At 41.1% G+C, this 24,852-nt stretch overlaps 1 protein-coding gene across 1 annotated transcript in view; it reads right to left on the reverse strand.

Annotated features, from left to right (window-relative positions):
• Positions 1-24,852, reverse strand: part of RPGRIP1L (RPGRIP1 like) — a 75,824-nt gene that overhangs the window by 9,691 nt on the left and 41,281 nt on the right. Inside the window, exons 19-23 of the mRNA XM_081018532.1 lie at positions 24,281-24,364; positions 23,155-23,235; positions 21,885-22,047; positions 18,987-19,081; positions 9,025-9,208 (exon numbers count right to left, since the gene is read on the reverse strand). Coding sequence (XP_080874658.1) covers positions 9,025-9,208; positions 18,987-19,081; positions 21,885-22,047; positions 23,155-23,235; positions 24,281-24,364 — 607 coding nt within the window. The remainder of the gene's footprint in view (positions 1-9,024; positions 9,209-18,986; positions 19,082-21,884; positions 22,048-23,154; positions 23,236-24,280; positions 24,365-24,852) is intronic.

Below are 24,852 nucleotides of genomic sequence, written 5' to 3' on the forward strand. Positions count from 1 at the left end.
AGGAGTGTCTCCACCCCCATCATTCAGCCTGGACACTGAGGTCCAGCGCCGAGGGTCTTTTAACGGTTCCTTCACTGCAAGAAGCAAAGTTACAGGGCCTTCTCAGTAGTGGGCCTGTGGAATGCCCTCCCATCAGATATCAAAGAAATAAACAACTATCTGACATTTAGAAGATATCTGAAGGCAGCCCTGTTTAGGGAAGTTTTTAATAACTGATGTTTTAATGTATTTTCAGCCTTCTGTTGGAAGCTGCCCAGACTGGCTGGGAAGACCCAGCCGGATGGGTGGGGTAGGTAGAAATAAATAAATGAATAAATAAATAAATAAATAAATAAATAAATAAAGTGATGGCTTATGGAATAGGGCTGGCTTAGCCTAAAAGGATCCATGCAGATTCCACCCCACTATTCCAATCCAGAACCATGCATGCATGCAGATACACAGATCAAATTCTTGTGCACGCTAGCTTATTTCTTAATTGCAATTCAGCTGCATGTAATGGCGCCCTCCCTCTCAAAATGAATGGGAAAGCTTTTTGGGGTAAAAGCAGGAGGGGACGTTCTGTGCGTTCAACTGGAGTACTCAGATCTGCAACAGACTGCTGGATGGAGCACATATCTTTTATTTATTTAAAACATTTATCACCCACCTTTCCTAAAAAATTCAATGCAGTTAAAAAATAAATACACAAATACAGTAAGAGCAATAAACCAAATGGTGCAGTACAAAATAGAAATACTGGGACAATTAATCTGAGGCATTCCCTTAATTGCCTACATATCCAGTTAACTTTTTGTTTAAATTTGCCTTGTAAAAGGAATGCAAAAATAAATAAATAGCTTTTAAAATACCAGCTTGTGAAATTAGCTGTGAGAACAGAAGACATGTGAAAAGTTAACCTATGGTACGTTATGGGAACTTGTGTAACACTATTTTTAAAAGGGATAATTTGAGGAGTGGGGGAAGAGAACCTGGTGGGGGAAGAACTAACTGCCTCTTTCCATGCTTCCTAAGGAAAATCAACAATGAAAGCCGGAATGGAAGTCGGAACAGTCATGTGATCCAATTGTCATATTGCTGGCAGGTTTATGCTCACACTGTCAGAAGAGATACAGGCAGCATCTAAGAATGCCACACAGTTGTCATTTCCTGTTAATGGCCCTGGCAGTCACGACTGTGAAAGCCAGTGGCTTTTATTGCTTCGCAATGGAGGGGATTTACGGTGGTTTCTTTCTTTCGCCCAGTGAAAGTCAGTGATAGCGATAATGTATGGCAGAGCGCTTGTCCTTTCTGACAGCCCCAGTAATTTAATCCCCCTCTCCTGCCAGAACAGGCAATAAGAGAGACTTCTAGACCAGCAGAGTGGGGAAAGCTACAGCCTGACATTCATCTCTTTATATCCCAAATAAAATAATAAAAAACAAAAACCCTTCAGTCAGGTTACGAATGTGGACACCAGTTTGGAGCATCTTCCAATATCACAGGCACATACATGAAGTCACAAATTTAAGCATTAAGACAATTTTTTATGAGCTGGATTGTACAGATACTACAGGGGAAATAATTGATAAGAATGCAGTGGGCATGTCCAGTGATATTTCCCTTTTGGTCTGAAGCTACTGTGCGCATTAATTTTGTATTGGATAAATCCTTGTTATCTGCAGATGCTCATGTACTTTTAAATTATATTCATCTTGTACGGGACTTTCAGCAGGACACTAAGAGGGGGTTGTGAGAGTCCTTATGGTTGCCAAGAGATTTAAACTTCGAGCCTGGAAGGACGAAACATCCAACATATATTATGCAATGGCCCGAGGACCTTACTGCCCTTGCAACGTTTAAGCCTATTTCTTATAACTGTCAATTTTGTTTGGATATCTATTGGGACACATACCAACTTACATGTTTAAAACTGAGGTGGATGTACTGCTGGTCACTGTATTATTAATATGAGCTCTTGTTGGCTTGAGGACCAGAGATGCCAACCAAATTTTATCTTGGTCCCAGACTCCTGACCAAAAGTTGTTGGAGATAACTGAGGTGGATAGGGAGATAGGACAGGATCTTTTCTGTGGTAGAATCTTTACTATGGAATCCATTCTCTAGAGAGGTTAAACTGGCTTCACCTTTGTTAGTTTTAACTGGGCCGTTTAAATCTTTTTGTGCTTTCAGATGAATTTAAATATAAAGGTGTTTCTCGTTCTTAATCTATAGTTTGAGCTCATGTTTTCTTTTTATAATGGAATAATATTATTATATTAATGATATATTATATTTTATAGTTTATCAAATCCTTAAATTAGTATTAATTAGCATATTATATTATTATTATTAATGTGAGCTCATGTTTTCTCTCTCTTTTCTTTTTGTTAAACTTGTTAAATAAAGCATTGTGGATACAGGATTTTGGGGGCACCAGCTATGGGTAAATGAGGGCAGACTGGGGCACAAATGAGGATGTCTCTAGTTCAAACTTTGCCTCTGCAATGAAACCATTAAGTGGTCTTAGGGAAATGACTCTCTATTGGCCTCTGTCCTGTGGGGGATAATACTGCAGAGTTACCCTAAAAGGCCAAATGTTGAGTACTGTATTGCTACGACTACCCAGGCTTTTAATGGTTTTTAAGTGGTTGATTAATCTTGGGTTTTGTATTCTTTTTAATCTGTGGGGGGTTTCTTGGTATTACGCTGATGTTTACTTTTATGACATATTGCTACTTTTTGCTCTGTGTTTTTATGACATATTTTACTTGTTTTTACAATGTATTGTTACATGCTGTTCTGTGTTAGTTTGTTTTTTTAATGTTGTAAGCTTTCTCAAGAACTATGGTTTGTATGCTGGATATAAATATTTTAAGCAGAGAAAATATTTGTGCCTGCTCCCAACAACTGTTCTCATCCAAATTCCCATAATGCTGCCACCCACTAACTTGGAATAGGGATAATATTGAGGAATCACACTGTACTGCTTAACAAAAGTCAGATGAAGAAAATTCCTTTCCTCCCTGCACATTGCACACTAAATCTTATGTGCTATACTTCTGATCTCTTCTATGAAGTTTTACAGGCTCCTGCTTATTTGAAAAGCAAAATGCAACAATTCTCATTTCACCAGTTTTAAAGCTTCCCGTAACACGAATATCTAGATTAAGCACCAAAGCAAGAAGGCACAAACATGGAAAATTATAATTTTTTAAAAAATCTACAGGAAGCTTGGGTTTTTTTGGGGGGGCGGGATGGGGTGTGGAGCATGGAGCCTTATATCGGGGAGGGATCTGCTCTAAGCCCTGAAAGGGTTTAATATGTAAGGACCAATGGATATGGGAGGGCATACTGAGCAAAAGATCCACTGTTGGAAGTAGCAAATCTCCGAATACCAGTTGCTGGAAATCACATGTGGGAGGGAGAATGCTGTAGTAGTCATACCTTGGTTCTCAAACGCCTTGGTACTCGGACGTTTTGGCTCCCGAACGCTGAAAACCTGGAAGTAAGTGTTCCAGTTTTCAAATGTTTTTCAGAAGCCGAATGTCCGATGCAACTTCCGATTGAGTGCAGGAACAAGGTTCCACTGTACCCGGGTCCTGCTTGTGGGCTTCTCATAGGCCACAATGAGAACGGGATGCTGATCTATGATGGGCCATTGGCCTTTTCTGGCAGGTTCTTATGTTCTTATGAGTGAGTGTGGCAAGATAACTACCACCCTTGCCCATTGCTCTCTTAGTAAGTAGGAAACCAACAGACGAATGGGAAACAAGAATCATGTATGTGTGTAGGTAGAATGCTCTATCCAAGGCTCCCCCATCAAACCCCTGGAGTCTCCCTACTACTTACCCAAGTGAACCTACTTATGCCAGGTCTCTCTATTTCTTATTGTCACACTCTCCATATTCAGGGAAACGTATCTCAGGCTTAATAAGATAGGAATGTGCCTTTCACCTGCACAAGCACCCCACTTTGTGGCATAAAGCAACCAACCAAAGAGTAAGTCTTAAATTAAACCTAGTTTCTCATTTCTTTCAAAGCAAGGAATTATGGCTACCAGCTTCAGAACAAACCAATTTATTAAACCATGGTCTGAAGTTAGTTTAATACCCTGGCTAGTTCTGAAGCTGGTAACCATAATTTTCCACTTCAGATAAAAGAGGAAACTACGGTTAGAGTTTCCTGGTTTAACTGCAGCTCACAAAGGGGCCGTGTGTCAAGGAAATAGGTGGCATCTTAAGGTGGAATAAAATATTCTGAATGCAGTCAATGCATTTCAAACTATCCTATAAACTAGGATAATTTGGGCAAGCAAGCAGTATTTTATTGGAAGGGATGCTGGAAAACATTGTGACGGTGTGTTTGATTTTACTGGTGTCCTTATTTCTGGACCTTTCAGCATTTTGCTTCCTACAGCCATGAAGGTTAGAAAGACACTTCTCCCCAAACCTTAATGCTGACATGGTCTCAGAATAGTACAGATGTGCCAAATCTGTTCACTGGGATGTGCTTCTGCCCCTTGTTCTGAAACAGGTCCCAAACTTGTGGGGGGGGGGGAGAGAGAGAGAACTTAAAAAGAATTTTCCATGTTGTGAACATGGAAAGTTCCTTTCCTCTATCATTCTATTCAGAATCCAAAGTGCATCTAGACATCAATTCTCTCTTACCACCACCCCCCTTTCTCTCGCCTTGCCTCAGGTAACTACAATTTGTCCAAATAATCAACTACTCACTCCACAGGCTTCTGATCTATATAGGTCTCATAAAAAAAACTTTGGAAGATTTCATTAATCTTGCCCCTTTCTATTGTCAATTCCCAAGCAGGTTTATATACAGCCAAGATAACATTCTTTAGGCCCTCGATCATTAATCTTATTTCCAGGCCCCTTTCTTGCCTTCTCAGCATTCTCATGGCAATATTCTCTCAGCCCTATGAAATATAAATGCTATTTCCTTGTTATCAGTGTCTATCAACTGAACTTAATCTTTGTTATTTCAATTATGGTGGCCTTGTCTGGGGGGGAAAAATCATTTTGTCAAGGTGAAATTAAGAGTCGACCCCAACGGTGTAACTATCTATTTTGAGTTAGAGGAAAGTATAAGGTCAGTTTGCTTGCATCTACAATATTTCCCCCTTAAAGTTAGAATCATCACTCGGTTGAGTTTGAAAACATGAGCATGACACTCGCCTGCTTACTTCTGCTTTCCTATTTTCACCTCTAGCAGATCAAGTTATTTTAAAACTGACCCACACTGAGGCCCTATCCTGGGGCAGCCAACCTGGTGTTATTCAGATGCTGTTGGACAACAGCTCCCATCAGCCCCAGCAGTGGCCAGTGGTCAGGGATGATTAAAACTGTAGCTCATCAGCATTCGGAGAGAACCAAGCTACCCCAGGGATCTTATATTGAAACCAACATACGCCAAAATGGTCCCATCACCCCTGGCTATAGGCCGTGTTGGCTGGAGGTAACAGTAGCCGTACTCCTATGAAATTGTGAAGGATGTTTGGAGGAACCTAGCGGGGTATAGCTGGAGATGGCCACATGCCAGAAAGAGCAGAAGAGAGGGTCTAGTGGCAGTGGTATCTCAACTTGAGCTTGGGGCGACAAAGATACAGGGCTGGTTTGGGGACATGTCTAAGACCTGGATCAGGAGAAATACATAGGTAAGGGGGTTAAACTCAGAGTGTGGGTGTGTATATAGTGTATGGTTATGAAGTGTTCAAATTTATTTTCCCTTCCTCTGTATGACTTAACTGTCATACATCTGACATACAACTGTCATAAGGACTTAACTGTTCTTATACATCAACCTTCCCCAGTCTGATGAATTCCAGATGTTTTTGATTAGCACTCTCATCATCCCCAGGTAGCACATCTGTGCTGCCGGGGGCAGATATGAGTTGTAGTTCGAAACTTCTGGAGGGAACCAAGGTGGGGAAGGACTGTTTGGATATGGGACTGGCAGATTTGCATCACTTTCAGCAGGACGTTTAACTATGAAGGAGAATAGATGTTAGATATGTCTGGCATCCCAATAGTTGAACGCTTTCCATCTTTTCCGAAATACACTTAACACAGAGCTATATATAGTTCTTTACATGGATAGATTGATCCACATAAGAAGAACCAAAACACCATTTGGTTCCATAATAGTATAACAATAAGATTTAATTTATTAATTAAAAGACTATCTTGCTTCTACCTATAGATTTTTTTAAAAACACAGGCTTGAGGAATTGAGAGCACTAAATCATTACAGTGTGTTGCTTATAATGCCAGAATTCCAAAAGATCTCTTTGCCTCAGCTAAGATGTAAAGTAGTTTTTTTTAAAGCCACTCACAGTGCTAAGATATAAGTACAATGAGAACTCAATAAAAAGAATGTATTATTTACCAAGAAATAATGATTTCTCAAATTACATTTGGATTTATCATGATTTTTTCCATGCAAAATCTAGGGGACTGCTAGTTTCCCTCTAAGCTCAAAGTACACTTCCTTCGCCAATCATGTAAATCTCAGTTTTATTAAAGAAAATATTCAATTAACCCCTAATATTCTACATACCCAAATCTAATTAGGCATGAATAAGAAATGGAGTAAAGCTATAGTAAACACACACATTCTGACTTCATTACTATTAGATTATTGGCTTTCCCACTGACATTATCAAACAGCAAATTCATTAGGGCGCTTCCTTGATATGCGGTTCCCTTACCAGAAAAGCTGGCACTAAGGAGAAATTAGATGGCCAGTTATTTAAGCAATTCTCTAGGAAGAACAAAGCAACCATGTTGGAAATTAGTGGTGAGTTATAACTTTGTGACAATTACAGCAAAAAATGTTTCCCAAGAGGAAGAGTTGGATGATGTACTCCTAGCTATATGCCTGAATGTGCAGCAAGCTGAACCCTCAGGCTGCCTCACAGACAGGGTTCAGCAAAAAAAGGAATATGGCACAACCAAATAAGTTTAAAATGGGTTGGGGGAACCTCTGGTCCTCCAGTTTCCACTGGTTGGGGCTGACAGGAGTTGGAGTCTAGCAGCTTTGGGCAGAGGGGAGGCACAGATTCCCCATCAATGGCTTCAGAACTCTGTTCCCATTTCTAATGCATAGTTCTGCCCCCTAGGCATGTGACGTAAGGGTGGGGTTTGCTTCTCTGTGCTAGAGTAACAATCTGATGAGTGGATGCTGACTGATATGTACAGGCAGAGGACAACCTAGACCACTCAGTAACAGGTGGAGATGTCACACCTGTAGCAGTAAGCTTGGAACAGGGGAATAGTGTAAAGAAGTTGACTTGCTTTAAAGCTAGAATGTGAGTCCTGGTTTTGCCATGGAAGCGATATGAACTGTCTTTTCCTTTTTAAAACATAATATGTTAAAAAGGACCGTCTGACATCAGTTCAAATAAGATGTTCAAATTGCTAGAATTAAAATGTGGGATGTTTCTTTTTGGAATTACAAGTTTTAATAAAGCTGAGTGGGTGCATTCCAGCTTTCAAGTCTGAACTGCTGCGCAATAAATTTCGAAGCCCAGGATGGGGGGGGGGGGAATGAAGTCACAAAGAGCACTTTTTATATGGAAAATGAATGCCATAATAATAAACCAAGTTGGCTGCTAACATAATTTCACTCCCAACTTCAGCCTTCTGACACAGAAAACATACAGACTAGATAAGATCACGCTCAAATAACAGCAGTTACTGACACCAACAGCTGGATGAGTTCCTGATTAGCTACATCACTTAGAACAGTACGCTCTGTACCAAGGATAAGTGCAAGTTTTAACTCTAAGCTTTCTAATGGGAAATGTCTGAATGCTGGATTTTGTGAAATCCTGGGGATTAACGAATCCACAGATGTTTTCTGTATTTTACTGCATGACAATGTGCCATCAAAATTTATTACAGCTTGGCATAACAAACAGCATTCATCTGCTTATATGCGACACTCTAGTGTTATGTATAAAAATGACTGGGGGTAGAATCTGCCAAGCGCTGATTCCTGACAAGCACCACTGAACTGAAGCAGGGTTGAGCATTTGATGCTCCTCCATTTGCTTGCCTTGTCAGTGTTATTTTTTAAATCCTGGGTGATATTCAATCACAATTAAAGTCCGAAGTAATGCAAGTTGGATGTAATTCTTGTGAACATCGTGAAACTTCATCCATTCACTGACAGACCAGTTCTGCTTATTTCTTATAGAATATTTCTTATAAAATTCACATTGGAAAATATGAGGAAAGCCTCTTCTAAAATTGTGAAAATTACGTATTAGTGAGGGTTTTTTTTCTTTGCCTAGTTTCCAATTTAATCAATTTTTGCTATTGTATTTTTAAAACTATCCCTGGAACAATTATTAGAAATTTTCCCCTTTAAACAAGCCTAATGAAAACTGGGATTCTTGCTGCAATACACTTCTGTACCTTGGATGAGAGCATACAGAACAGGGGTGGTTAAGTCGAGATGTTATTGAACTACAGCCCATTATTCCTGGCAATGCTAGGTGGAGCTGAGGGAAGACACAGTCCAGTTATATCTGGAGAGCACCCTGTTAACCACTTTTGAAGTGGACAATAGGTTATGTTTTGCGTATCCTTGCTTTAATCAACCAAGTATAAGGTGTCAGGGGTCTTGGAGAGTCTTAGTCCCTGCAACACCATGGCAGCTTGCAAGTTGAGAAAATAGCTGGCCTGATCTTTGCTATGCTACAGTGAAAGGGTGATATGGAAGAAGCCAACTGGATCTCACTGGATCCTCGCTGCTGATTCTGGATTGGCTCATCCGCACTAGACCTCTCACCAAGTCACTTCTGTGACAGGCACTTGCAAGCTTCCTGATGGCGACTGTTTGGCCACTCCAGGAAGCAGGATCCTAGATGAGATGGAAGCTTGGCCTGATGGGCCTTTCTTACGCAAGTTGAAGCATAACTTACCAAATGCCTACCTGCTAATATTCAAACTGGAATCACTTTAAAAGAAGCCACACCACTGGTGACTTGGAAACATAACAGAATAGTATTTAATGAGCACATACCATGGCTATAATTGTAGTAGACCCGTTGTCCCCTTCTCGGTTTAGGAAGCGACACTGGTGTTTCATCTGCTGGGAAGTTGGAGAACTTGCACTCTACAAACAGGCGTTTTATTGTGTCATCCACTGCAACCTGGGATTCCGTGAGACTGAGGGATACTATTTCAATCCGGATTTTTTCACCAGACTATTACAAAAAGAAAGAAAGAAAAAGCAGCACAGTATATACTTCTTGTCATGCTAAAATGTTACAACAAACTTGCACATCACACCAGATGTTTTGGATGATCAAACATGACTGATAGTTTATGACAGAGCGACAATGAGGTCCTGATGCACTGGGATTTGTAGTTAACACTGTCATTGCAACAGACCTATAGATTTATATTTTATGCTGGAAAAAACTCTTTACCAGCCCTGCTGCTAGTTATGGTTGAGGACTGAACCTGGAACCTTTAACATGCATTGATGCAAGTTGTTGCTTCACATCTCAAAAACACCTTTCTGGGACACATGTACTGTTCTCAACTCACCAGTATTGCTTAATCTTAACCGGGAATTGCCATTAGTTTTAACTATGATTTATTTGAACAAGTCAGGATCAGAAAGTAGAGTTTGATCTTGGCTTGTTTGGACAAACCACAGTCTAAAGCAAAAACATCCTGATTCAGATAAAATGATAATCTGTGGTTAGTTGCAAGTGGGAGCTTCTGATCTTCCTGCTGTGCTGAACTAGGAGAGGGGGGCACACGGGCCCAAGGTTTGTCCATGCAGCAGAAACTAAGCCCTGGTTTGTATGTAATGCTAAACTATGGCTTTCCATTACGCACACAAGCCTCTGAGAGTCGCAGCAAAGCCTTGGAATTAAGTGTTCCCCCTCCCACAAGGCCGGGAGGAGGAATAAGCCATGATTCAATTTCATTTCCCTCAATTCCTGTACAAATTCATGGTTTAAAATACTGAGTGGCAAAACAAGCCAACTTCAAACAATGGATTACTGAATAGTTATTTGTAGCTGTACTTTATTGATAATGTTAATGTGTATTGTGTATTTTGCTTAGAGGCTTTTATGATTAGGCAGTCTGCACATTCTGTGAAATAAAATGTATAAATAAATTTATTCCTCCTCCTGGTTGTGTGGGAGGAGGTGAGGCGAGTGATGGAGCCCAATGGTTTGTTCAGGCTCACAAAGGCACTAAACACTAAACAATGGTTGAATGTTACTTGCAAATCCTAGACTGTGTTTTATTTTTTTTATTTTTTAAAAATATTTTTATTAAGGATTTTCTTGTTTTACAGAAGTAAGTGTAATGCCTTGTATTTTTTTCCCATGTAACATTTTTACAAATCCATTTCATTTGTTGAGGCATTAGGGGGAGAAGAAAAAGAAAAAAAAAGAAAGGAAAAAGAAAGGGGGCTAGACTGTGTTTTATATATATATATAAAGGTAAAGGACCCCTGAAAGTATTTTTCATCCATAAGACACACCTGACCATAAGACGCACTAGTTTTTAGAGGAGGAAAACTAGAAAAAAATATTCTGAATGAAACAGTGGATGTATGATTTTTTTGGTGCAGGCTGTAGCCATGGACATGCTATGTGATCTGATGGTTAATTTGGGGTGACCCAATGCAAAAATCCTGAGGATCCATGCGGATCCGTGCTTGTAACCACGTTTTAAGTGGGGAGGGAAGGAAAAACACTGACGGGACGAGGAGCACACGTGGGGTGTGTGGAGGAGGCGGCTAACAATGCAGGAGAGGGGTTTAAGGGGAGAGAGGAAAGGAAGGCAAAAGCCCCCCCCAAGCCAGCCCCCCCTCTCCCTCACCTGCATGTTTTCCAGCTGCCTGCAGGTCCCTAGCATGCTTCCCTGGACGCAGCAGCAGCAGCACCAGGGCATGGAGAGGAGGAGGTGACAGCGGCAACTGTCGGTTGCGCTCCTAGCCGTCGGAAGCTGAGCCAGGTGGGCTGGAGCCTGTGCGCAGTGTGACTAGGAAGGAATTAGCAGGAAGGACACAATCCTTTCCCCTCTGCTTGCCATGAGGGCAGGGGATTTCCCTGCTCTTTGCTGAATTTGTCTGCCACCAGTCTCCTTGCTTAGCGTGTCTGTTTGCTGCCAGGTGACGCTGCCGCAGCCAGCGCTGAGCAACGGAAAGGGAACACAGCAAACACAGCAACCAAAAACACAAGAGGGTGGGGTGTAAGACTCTGAGGCAGAGAGAAGGAAAGGAATTCACTGCAGCTGTGCGCTCCCTGCCAGAAAGGGACAAGAACAAAAGGAGGGGAGCAGTGGCTGACTTTAACTGCCCAGTTAAAACCGTACACGGCGGGGAACGCAAAACAAAATAGGAGTTGCAATTTAATCCTTAGGAAGGCGCTACAATAATTTGGCAAGGGGAACAGGGCTGATGAACAGCCTTGGGATGCCGTACAGATCAAGAGGCTCCACACACAAGGACACACAAACGCCCCCTTTAACCTCGCGCTCTCCCGTGCAGCAACACGACTCACACGCCTCCACATACACACCAAAATATGCCCGATACAGGAACCCCAGCAGCCTCCTCTCTGCAGCCTTCTCTCCTCCATGACACATGATCTGATTTTCGCCCCTGCACTCTGACCAGTCGGCTCCAAGGATCACACATTCGCTCAATAAGATGCACAGATATTTCCCCTTACTTTTTAGGAGGAAAAAAGTGTGTCTTACGTAGCGAAAAATATGGTAAGTCCAGTTGCAAACGACTCTGGGGTTGCGGCACTCATCTCACATTACTGGCCAAGGGAGCCGACATTTGTCTGCAGTTTTTCCAGGTCATGTGGCCAGCATGACTAAGCCGCTTCTGGATAAACCAGAGCAGCGCACGGAAACGCCATTTACCTTCCCGCTGGGGCGGTACCTATTTATCTACTTGCACTTTGATGTGCTGTCAAACTGTTTTGTGTATAGCGCAATATTCTTTTGTTGCTATGGCCGATGGCTGATGCAAATAAAGTTTCATTCATTCATTTAAACCCTTTTGATGTGCCAAAAGTATGCCACAAGGCAACTTTCCTTCAGAATTTTCATGGGGTGAAAATGCATCCATGCACACATTAAGTGTGCTGGGAAGGCCTGCAAATTCAAGCATGCAATCACCATGTATTTGGGAACTGCATTCAAAACTTGGTGTGTCAGTCACAAGCCCAAACTTTTGGAGGCATGGATCTCTCCTTCACAGTAACAGATTTTCCTGACACAAATACCAATGTCCCTTTAGCGCAGCACAAAGTGTGATGGGACCACAAGGGTCACAGCAATATTAGCTCTACTCAGAGTAAGCCCAATGGGTCAATGTATCCAGAACTTAAGCTAAATACAAATAAACCCAAGGTTTTTCCATGATGAAGTAAAATGTCCATTTTACCATAAGGGCAAGCATTTACAAAATGATTTCACCATGCAAATATGAAAGGGAAAAGTAACTTCATGGTGATTTCCCTACATGTCAAAACTGCCAAAGCAAAGTAGCTATGGTCATGACCACACCTTGCTTTTAAAGTACATTTAACACACAAATAAACGCACATGGCTTTTCCAAAATAATTATGAGATTTGTTAAGGGTGCTGGGAATTGCAGTGTTGTGAGCTCCTAAGATTCTTTGGGGGAAGCCAGGCACTTTAAATGTAGGATGTGACTGTGACCTATGAGTATACAAGTGTGTTTAAGGTTTGAAAGGCACTGCGCCCTTATTTGGGAAGGGTTTTCATGTCAAATGCTAATAGGGCAGCACACATTTTCCTGAATAAGTCAATGGTTTCAAAGAATGCATAACCACTGTGATTTCAAAATTAGACTACACAGAAGAACATTCAAAGCATGAGATTCTGCTCTTCAAAGAGCAAACCTAGCACCTTGCAGATCTCAGCTGTCAAGTTCTGCTTAACTTTTCTCTTTATGGCTCCCTTTCTACATTAAAGACTATTTCTCCTGTGTATGGAATTTGAAGGCTTTTGGTTGTAAATTCAAATCACTAACCTTGCAGTAATAATTACAGAATTAGAATAACAAGAAAGGGAGATCAGTTTCTAGAGGGTTGGCGTTCAAATTGCAAATCAATACAATATTCAAGCTCAACATGGCAATTGTCAATGCGTTTTTCAGAAAATATATTCTATAATTAATCAATTGAATAGCTTGAGTACCCCACTGTAAATAAAAAATAAATAAATAAGAGTCTTTAATAAAGAACAATATTCATTCCTGTCAACCTCTTTCAATATTTGATGAAGTAACTTTACCCCCACCTTTTTTTTCAAAAGACATTTTCTTTTATTATGTATCCTAAGACACTTTAACTAAAAACCCAAATCTGAATATTTCAATAAGGTTGTTTTATTATTCAGTAGATTCATGGAAATTTTACTAGGATGACAGAGAAAATTCCACACCATTCTGTCTCCGCTAATACAGGTACATGGCTTCAGCTGGCAATATTACTAGGATTAGCATAGTATGATGAAATATTTAAAGGAATTTTTTTTTCTAAAAACCTAATAAATCAAATGACTGCCAAATGTCATTAAAGTGATGGTCTTTGACTTGAATATGCTTTTCATATTCAAATTTGAAAAGAAAGAGATGAAAGCCTGGAAAGGTTACTCAGTTTCAACTAATAACCTCAAGCACTCTACATTCACATGCATAAAAAATGAAATTGCCTCTATTGTCTAATTTTACTTCGGAAACAACTCCTTTCGCCTTCTATTGTACAGATATATCAGGAGTATTTTTAAGTGAAATTCAGAGTCATTCCCCTCCAAATATTTAACTCGACTGTCAAAACCGGCTCATGCTGAAACGGCCGTCAACAAATGAAGTCCAAATGTTGGAGTTATGGATGTAAAGGAGACCCTTTATAATGTTTGATGGAGAAAATAATCAGTACACTTGTTTTATATTAAGGAAAGAAAGGGCTTGCAACAGGAATGGCCAAGGCATATAAATAAGCAGGCTTCACAGGGCTGGATAGTATGGCCCAACAAAGGAATCTGTATGATAAATATTGAGCATGAGCCTTAGTGTCTTTTCGGAGACATCTGAAAAAGAGGCCTGCACTTCCAGAATGCTGAAGGATGGTCCTTGAAGATGGAGAGTGGGCAACATGTGACCTTGCATATGTTGCTGGACTTCTAGCACTCATCAGCCCCAGCCAGTGCTGCAACAGTTATGGATGATGGGAACTGTAGTACAACTTCTGCAGGACCACAGATTGCCCACCCCGAGTTAAAGGGAGTACTGAGGTGAGGGCTACTGTTGCAAGGGAGAGACGGTAGCTTAGTGGCAGAGTGCATGCCTTCCCTGCAAAAGGTCTCAGGTTCAATCCCCATGGAAGGCTGGGAAAGAAACCCCAACCTGCAAACCTGGAGAGGTACTTCCAGTCAATGCAGGCAATATCAAGCCGGTATCAGATTCCCTGCTGTGCAAACAAAGGACAACATACAGAACCCCTGGGTGGGCCCAAACGTCAATAGGCTGTAGCCAATGTTAGTTCTACTTAAAGTAGGTCCACTGAAATGGGTGGGAATGACTAACTTAGAATTTCAGTGGGTCTACCATGAACAGAACTTGGTTGGATGCAACTCAATATTGTTACAGTGGTACCTCGGTTTTCAAACGTAATGCGTTCCGGAAGACCGAGTTCTGAAACGTTTGAAAACCGAGGCGCAGAAAGTCACAAAAACAAGTTGGTTGCAAATTGGATCTTGCACTCAGCGGAATCTGCGTGGCATGTTTGATTTCCAAGGTGTGTTCAAAAACTGAAGCATGTACGGCGTTTGAAAACCGAAATGTTTGTCAACGAAGACGTTTGAAAACCGAGGTACCACTGCGTTTTCAGAATTTGGACTAGTTTAGAAATCATGCTAAACCAAATTAACATTATAAGAAAGTTTCCTGGTGAGATGGTTTCCTCTAGGTCCCTTCTCCTCCACAGCTCATGAGGTAAGGAGAAATGGCATTGTAGGCCCTGCCACCAATAAAGCATGGCGGCTCTTGGCTCTGCCCACCATGCATTAGAGTCGATGCCTGAGGCAGGGAAGTCTTCGCACCAATACAGAGGTATTGGTAGCCTTTTCTTGGCTCCTGAGTGATCTGGGGAAGGTTATGCATATAGCAGATTTACACACCAAGGGCGCCCCATGCTAACGTGCGGATGGGTTGTGGAAAACTGTGCATCACCAGAAATGGAGCCAGAGACACAGCCCTTTTCCATATGCTTTACCCCTTCCTGAACTCAGGAAAATGTGGCTTGTTCTAGCTGGATCTGAAAGGATGGTCTGATCTTGCTTTCTTTGACTTAACCACAATTAGAATAATCCACCATTTCCCTGAATTTTGGCTCTAACGGCTAACTGCAGTTTACTCACAACTAGAAATGGAAGCATTCAATCTTCTCACACTCAGAGGAGAAGGGAGGGTGTGAACCCCAAGGCTTGTCATGGCTCATTCTAATAACGCTAAACCATGGTTGAGCGTCATATCTGAATGCAGTCCCTGTAAGCCATTTTCAGCTGAACAGCTTTCAAAGAGGCATACAAAAAACACTGATTTATCATAATTATAGGAGAATTGAAGTTAAAGCGTTTCAACTTAATACATTTACCTACAAACCAATAAATCATGCTTTCTTGCGGTTCATGAGCGCATTAAAAAAAATTATTCCTCTGAAGCTCATAATCTTTTTGTCCAACTATAGCCCAGGTGGACCGGGTAGTTATAAAGTCTAAAAATAGATATATTAGAAAACCCCCAAAACAAAAGCTAGCTTTTTTCTTTTCTTTTCCAGGACCCCCAATTTAACTTAGTGTCTTCTTTGGGGTTTTTTTACAACATATGGTGCTCTGCAGAAACACAGCCACCTGGAAAGGCTGCCTTGTGCTCTTTAAAGAATGCCGAATGTCCAAATTAATTAAGAACCCTAAGATCTTAATTTAAGGAAAGTGATTATGACAGTTTTCACTAAACTGCTATTAGTGCAAGAAAAGCACACAAAGACTATCTATAATGAAGGAGAAAAGATGTAAACACACCTAGAGGAAAATGAGACCACCACGGAATAAATTGGTTTTGCTAAGATTTGCCTTGTGGGCACATTTGAAGATAACTTGAGAGCTGACAGCAGTAAAATTTTATTGTGATAATTGAAAGCTATATTATTACTCAAAATGATCAAGTGCAGAGGTGGAGATGAGAGCAAGCAATTGTTAATTTTATTTTATTTCTTTTTTAGACTTCGCCAAAGAAAATGCAAATTTCCAGTTCTGATGTCTATTTCGAGGGCCTGTAACAAGGCTTTTAATCAATGTATTATACATCAAATTGATAATGTTAACTTCTGATTATTCAAATGTATGAAATATTCATAAAGAACCATCCAAAGTTTTACATTTCCCTGATTTTTTCCCTCCCCCTTCCATTAATTATCATGCCTGGAAGCTTTTTTTAGCAAAAGCACCAGTCATCATCTTGACTCAACCTGACAAGCTAGCAAGGCCCAATTACGTTGGCACTCTGTGGCACTTTGATGTAGTGGAAACGAAAAGAGATAGGGGCAAATTGTATAGCACATTATGTTAATGACATGATTTAATCCAGCCACTAAACTTTATGTAGCCTGTTAAAAAAGATGCTAACACTAATTACGCCACTTTGGAAAGGAAAAAGAAGGGGACAAGCATTTCCTACCGACAAAGCGAAGCTCATAAATGTTGTAAATGCAATGAAACAAAATGAAGTAATCTATGATTAATTATACATAACAGACAAGAAAAAGAAGGAGAAAAAGCAAGTGGTATAGTTAAATCCTGGGTGGAAAAAAATATCTGTTAAGATTCCTTTTATGATCAACATAACTAAGAAATAACCATGGACTGTTTGATTTGCAACCTGCAAAAGGGGAACAGCATAATCTTAAGTGGCTGAAACAATGTGGCTTGCCATTTGGATTCACAGGATAATTAGCAAGGCAATCTCTAAATAAAATCGGAAGTTGTGTTTACAGTGTTGGAGCAGCCTTGGGGATATTTATCTCACTGATAAAAATAAGAAGCTGGATCTTGAACAAAGGTTTTAGTTAGGTTTTCCCCCCTCCTACAACCAACTAGGCATTTCTGGTGTAATGGCTTTCTTCCATCTAGAGATTTTGATCGTAGCTGTAACTGCTATTGCAAACACTTTGGCAAACGGCTATAACAGAAGCAATTTCAAGGGGAGAACCATAGCCCAGTGGCACAGCACATTTAAGCTATGATATCTCTGCTTTGAATGACACACAAGAAAGGCCTCAAGTAGCAGGCCAGGAACCTCAAAGATCTGCTGCTAGTTGAAGTAGATGGTACAGAGATGCACGCACGAGCACTCAGATTAGTGAATTAGTGGCGGTTCTTAATATATCCTTTTAAATCAAGGTTGGATAACATGTGGCCCTCCAGATGTTGCACAGCCCAACAAGCCCCATAAGCACTGCCAGTTATCATGGATGATGGGTGTTGTATTCCAGCAACATCCACAGGGCCATGGGTCTCTAACACCTGCCTTGAACATCAGATAATAATTGCATCTTGAGTATAAGAGTTCCCATTTGTAGAAAGAACTGCTGGATGGGGGTTATTAGGTAGGAGAAAGTCCCCTCGCCCCTTTTAAGAGTCATCTTCAGCTCAGTGGGATTTCCTTCCAAATTCAGCATACATCAAGCATGCCTAAGTCCCACTGAAGTCAAAGGGAGAGGTGAAGCACATATTTAATATTGACTTATTGAAACAAATGAGACTTTGAAGTGGCTGGGTTATCCCCATTAATCTGAAGCAAATCTCCTGAGTTCAAGTGGGACTTAACTTTCACTTAACAGTCCTAGTCCATCAGATGCCTAAATGTACAGGAGCTCCAGAGCATGCGAGGACTTCTCTGTTCACAGCAAAGGGAACTGAGCACAAAAGTTTCCCTTAAAACAGGTGGCAGGTCATGCCCAAAGAATTGCCACTAGTTTAGTTTAACAGATGTGGCAGCAATACTCTGTAATGACATCTTGGTATCCCAGTTTGCCCCTGACACTGAAGTGAGCAGGGCAGCCGCTGCTCATGAATCACTTATGGAGAACTGGACTGTGCCCTTGATAATTAAGATTTTTTTCTCCATCTTGGACCAGTTGCTACATTTCGTCTTGGGCAGATGAGTGGAGAAAGATAGGAATAAAAGACCCACGCACCAAGCTCTTTAGAGGCTGCAAGATATTTTAAGTCCTCCTAAATCATTCTGGTTATAATAGAGTGCAACAATACTAGAGATTTGTAGACCCAGCTGCATTCTTGCAGGGCTCATTGGCAATGAGTAATTTTCCTATTTGGCTCACATTGTTACAGCTTAAAAGAATTTGATGGCATGGAATATGCAGTTAATCATAATACAGTTCCAGCTATTAAAATAATTTCTCTCTCTCTGTCTGGCTTAGATAGGTGGCAGAATTTCAAAATCCCTGTGAGGGATGATGAATAGACAAGAAGCCAATCAAGCACGAAACATTGTTTAATGTGCCTGGTTACGGGCTAAGATGTTGCACATGCGTTCTTTTCTAAGCTAGTGCCTAAACATTATAATCAGGCTGATATCAATCATTGTAGGCACAACACTAAAAATTCAAGGCCAGATTTTGAAGAAAGACGTTAGGAAGCCTGAAATAAGTTAGAAAATTCCCACACTCTTTGTCACATACAGACACATACACCCTCCATCAAACCTCACCAGTGCCCCCTCCCCATGCCACAAATGGGTATTCTGTTCTCTAATAGTATTCACAAAGGACTAATTAGAAGTTGAACAACCTTCTTGATATTCTAAGTCCAATATCAGTGGGTGGGGTGGGGGGTTAAAAAGCCTTTGATAAGGTATAGACGGAAGAATTTAATTACACACAGAGAGAGACTAACCTGCTTAAGGCTTGTGGACACTGAACTTGGGACAATACAGTCATCACTATCTGTCACTGATTCAACAGCATCAGTTGCCTGTCTATCATCTTGGTCTGTTGTGAAAACAATCAGAACAGAAACAAACAAACACACACATAGCCAGTATTAAGTCCAGTTGAGATGGTCAAAGAAAACTGTTAAAACACATGGTATAAAAGCGAATGGAAATAGTTCCACAGAGTGGTGTACGATTTCTCTTCCTTGCAGACACAACGTGACACTGGCCAATCAATTATCATTAAATGGTCTGCAGAATCACCCGATTCCTCTTCAGGCCTCGTTTCACTTTGATTTGGCACTTGGAGAGATTCAGTGTTACCAATTCATTCATAGTAAGAGATTATTTAAAAGAAAAGAAAAGAAAAGAAAAGACCAAACCCTGAATATTTTGCATGGCCTCCAAGCCTATACTGAACAATTCATATCAAGTTTGCTGAGACTTTGCATGCATTCATATGGCTTTAGTTCAGGGGACAGTGCTGCTCCCCGTCAGTTCCCAAGGTTAACTGAGATCAAGTTGTCATTCCATATGCCAGGCTTCCCTGTGGTGTGCAGTTTCCAGTTTATTTACCCATTACTTATTTACATACTTGTATAATCTGCTGGGGACAGCTTCTATCACATCTATGGGTCTCCTTTGCCAAAGGAATGATGATTTATTACTTTACCACCAAAGGAGTTAACAAAGGTGACACTCCAGGGAGGTGTTCACACTGGGGATATTGCAAGCCTGTGAATAGCTTATAGGATGATTATACAAATAAGTGTTTACTATCATGTGCCAATCCAGGAGCACAAATATAATTTATTACACAAAACCACTACCCAACTTGAAGAAATTGTTCACAAACAATGCATTTCACAACAGTTACACTGACCATGCAGCCCCTGAGGACTAGCCATTTTGCAATGTTTTGTAGGAATGGGATGTTGGTCATTATCACCCTTTAACAACTCATGAGTTGTCCACATAATGCAGTTGTATGTGGGAATTTGGGGATACAAGGAAATGGGGCTATTTCACATAGATGTGTCTACTGCTTGATTCCCCCCCCCCCGCAACAAGATTACTGTAAACGTCATAATTGACAGCAGAAGTTGTGAACCAACTCCTTTGAACTAATTGTCCCTAGATTGATATGAAAGTTTGTGGTGCTACAACCAAAATGGCCCATTCACACATACAAAGTGACCCCCCCCCCACACTAATACTTCAGGTTATCAAGTGATGGACATGCATGGAATAGCTAGACTATGCTCTCCTTTTATGGTCACTGGTTCAACTGATCATCTGTGCAGGCCTCTACTGAACACTGAATCCTGGTCTGAATAGGTCCTATAATGCAAAACAGCTTTGTGGCACATGACAATTTATGCTTCTGGTTGTTACTGGAATTCAGAAACTGCTGTTCTCCCTGCAACGCTGTTTGTTTCAATGGCGCTTGAATGGAATCTGGGCCTGCAATAGAAGGTCTCTCAGTTCGCTTCCTATACAGTAAACATATAATAATAATAGTAATGACCATGACCTGGGATGTTTGCATTCTTTGCATTAAGATGCTTCTAGCTCCTTTCATCCAGAGATATGTGATAGGTCATATACTAGCCTCTTATTGTCTGAGACTCCCTCTCTTTGACATTATGAGTGGTTGCTATCTGCAGACAAAAGGACCACACACTTCAAAATAGTCTTCAGAACAGCACCTCTCCTGAAAGAGGAATCTCTCTTCTGAAGAGAGAATATAAAGACATTTTAAAACAGAAGCCAGCATCCTTTAATATTTCATGGAACTTGGCTGGAAACTCCCTCCCACCTTCTTTCTCAATTATTACAAAGCTGGACGTTATTCTTTTAGTCTAACACACCAACTACTCCAACTTGGCTACAGATGTGGGAGAGCAGAACAATGGCCTCTGCTGAAGTTAATTCAGCAGTCAACTTAGGATGGGGAGAAATTATTTCTGTTTGCATTTTAACTAGAACTACCAAATTCACATTTCCCAACCCAATATGCAAACTATAACCCAGGGGTTGTCAACCTTGTCCCTACCGCCCACTAGTGGGCATTTCAGGATTCTAGGTGGGCAGTAGGGGTTTTATGGCACAAGCTGAATCTTCCTTCCATCGAGCACTGTTGGGTGGTAAGGAAATTTTACCATCAAGAAAGATGCATTAGAGGGCGGTAGGTATAAAAAGGTTGACTACCCCTGCTATAACCCCACTGCCCTATCAAATTTGCTGTTCCCTGAATTTTGTGATATAGTTCACAAACAAAAATGCATAATTGTGTGAAAGTAGATACAGTGGTACGTCTGGTTGTGAATGGGATCTGTTCTGGAGCGCCATTCGCAACATGAGCAGAACGCAACTTGTGTCTGAGCGTCACGATTCGCCACTTCTGTGCATGCGTGTGACATCATTTTGAGCGTCTGTGCATGCGCGAGCGGCAAAACCCGGAAGTAACCGGTACTTCCGAGTTGCCGGGGACACAACCTGAAAAGATTTAGCCTGGAGCAAACGCAACAAGAGGTATGACTGTACAAGGATGCCTGTATTAGTGAAAATAGCAAACAAAAATGAAGACTGGGGTAAATAGCTGGCAAAAATGTACATGGGAGGCGAATCTGTGCACCGACCTGTGTATATTGGGTGAAATGTGCACAAAATGCATATGAATTTTTATGCAAACTTTTTTTTTTAAGTTGCAAACTGAGGGAGAAATGGGATGAACTGAATATTGGAAAAGTGAGAGAAGTGAGAGAAACCAACATTGACAGATCTGGCTGCCTTTACTGTCAACATCATATGTCTAATAGGGAGCGAAGCAGAGGTATGTTGTATAAGCAGAAAATTACCTTCTGGTTCCAGTTCCTCAGTAATTTCGGTTTCATCTCCTGAAGTAGCTGAGCTCTGGTCAGCAAACTGACCTTCAGAGAGCTGAGAAAGATCCTCCTGTTCCCGCTGAAATGTGGCTGTGGGTTTTCCTATTCTTCTGTCTGCTTGTGTTTCTGGCGTGAGCTGGAGTACGGATTACAGAAGCCTTCATACATGGTACCTTTAAAGCTATTGTTAGCATTTAATTTTACACAAACACTGTTTTTAAACTTAAAATCTGTTTCTTTAAGGTCTGATTTCCAACCTGCTAAATTTGACAGCTGAGATTTATGCATCTTCTATAAAAGAGGTTTGAAATCTGGGCGGGGTTGGGGGGGGAGAGAGGGTAAACTCCACTTGCTTGTTGAGTTCTTGATATATTCAAATGCATCCAGCGTAAGCAGCAGGTCAGATGTATGAGAACTTCCCACCCTACACTCTCACGTTAGGAATGTTTTGTGCTGTGAATGCAACTTCCAACTTGGACAGCGGCCCACAGCGGAAGCGCTATGGAGACTGACTCCATGAACTCTAATCCATCTTGGCACTGCACTCTTGGTTCTTTAATATATAACATGACATGTCTTGTAAACCTGTATAAAGCCATTCACTAAAGCATTCAATTTGCAATGCCTAGCTTTCTCTTTTCCCTGTAGAATTTTTGCCATTCATTTCAGAGCAGCTTGTCAAATGACCAATCCAGGGATAGGGAGTAGGAGAGAGAATTACTTTCCTGTAACTAAGAACAACCAGTCTAATCTCTTAACCTTCCTTCGAAATGGGCAGTCTGCTATCTAAGTGGAATGCACGGAGTTACTATAGTTGCAGCATCCTTGCCTACCCCAGGCTGATAGATCTGCTGAGATCCCACAATCACGCTGCCACAAAGGTGATTTACCTAAAGGGTTTAACTATGCTATTATATTTTTGCTATTAAATACTGCGGACAACCTCGCACTATTTGGAAAAGCAGCCAGCATATATTCCCTGTATGCAGAGACATAAAATGTTTTCCAACCATCCTGTTAGGACTACAACTGACATCATCTGTCACCACTGGCCAAACTGACCGGGGCTCATGGGAATCGGACCTGAAGGGTTTCCCATCCATGGTATAGTTCTAAGACTAAATTAAAGCCATCATTTCGAATCCAAAATTAAATGTATCGATTACACAATCAATTAACGCTTTCAGCACCACATAAAATTAGAAATAAAATCTTGAATTAGTGGATTTTAAATTTCTTGTACCTGTGGAATGTTTGAAACATCGGGCCTTTCATCTTTATTTTTCTGCTCAGTCTCTTGATCTTCTTTTTCAGGAATGGGACTCTAAAGTTATTAGGAGGCAAATATAGACAGCATTTCTTAAAACTCAATGGTCACTTTTTTAACAGGTAAAATCGGTAGCCACCACAGAGAAGGCCTTTTTGGTAGTGGCACTCTGCTATAGAACAACCTTTCCAGAGAGATTCACCTAGTGCCTTCCCTGTAATCTGTTTAGTGCCAGGAAGAGAACTTTATGTTCACTCAGTCCTTTAAAAATAATTAATGCAATCTGGTTCTCACAGTCTTTAAATCTGTGCTTTAGCTTTGGGAGTTGTGGAGAGTTTTGTTTTCTTGCTTTATTTATGTTTTTTGTGTATAAATTTCATTTTGTATAGAAGTTCTTTTTATGCCACCCAGATAACTTTTTGTTATGGGGTAGCATACAAATATTGTTAAAGCTTTAAGAATGAATAAAAATATTCAGCATATTTCTACTCAGTTTTTAATATTTATATTCAAAGCAGCTAACCATTTCAGTTAAACAGACAAACACAGTAAGACATCACTTAGAGTAGGCACCCCCAAACTCGGCCCTCCATATGTTTTGGGACTACAATTCCCATCATCCCTGACCACTGGTCCTGTTAGCTAGGGATGATGTGAGTTGTAGTCCCAAAACATCTGGAGGGCCAAGTTTGGGGATCCTGATAAAACAGACCAACTGTTTATTAGGCAGTCAGTGTCATGGAACATCAACAAACTGGACCTAAAGACAACACAAGTGTAATCCTACATGAGAAAAAGCTATTGCAGAGAGAGGGAGGGGGGAGAGAGGGAGAGACGGAACCAACCTTTTTGGTGGTGGCACCCCATTTCTGGAATTCTATCCCTGAAACCCCAACATCATTACCCTTTCATCAAGGAAGCTAGTTTGCTTCTGTCTTGATTATACAGCCCCACTTTTTCCATCCCCTAGTTCTTGGAGATCTTATAGACCTTAAGATCTTATAGTCACTCAGTAGAAAAGGCAGAGCTATTTGAAAAGCCTATTTTAGGTTGCCTGGAGAAATGTGCTCTACACACAGAGAGAGAAAAAGTCCAGACTCACTGGATTTGGCAGCGTGTGCACCTCCACAAATGATACTTTCTTGTCTGCTGCAGCTGGGCGCTGTCTTGGCTTAGGCTGTGGCCTCTAAGGAACAAAGAGACTTGAGTCAAAAGCTAGCAGTACCAGCAAAGTTCCTGATAATGCAGTTTGGGTTCAAATGCACTGTCTTCCACACCCCACACCCCCTGAATTCAGAAGAGTTAAGAAGCCTGGAATATGCCAATCTGCTTTCTGGTCCAAACTACTGAGCTGGGAAGCACTGCAAACTTCATTCCCCAGGGATCCTACTTGTAATGGATGCTTAGTTCTCAGTGTTTCCCACTCAGTGGATTGGGCCAGTAGTTCTTCAAACGTTGGGAAGCTTCACAACAATCATTCCCCAATAGGGCTGTGACTCAGTGGCAGAACAATTGCTTTGCATGCAGAAGGCCCCCACATTCAATCCCTAGCCTCTTCTGACAGGGCTGGGTTTCCCCGACTGACACCCTGGAGAGCTGCTACTGGAGCAAGATGGACCAGTGAGCTGACTCAGTATAAGACAGATTCCTAGATCTCTGTGTTGGGGGGGGGGG

The sequence above is a fragment of the Podarcis pityusensis genome (genome assembly GCF_964106645.2).
Source record: "Podarcis pityusensis genome assembly, chromosome: 8".
Lineage (NCBI taxonomy): Eukaryota > Metazoa > Chordata > Lepidosauria > Squamata > Lacertidae > Podarcis > Podarcis pityusensis.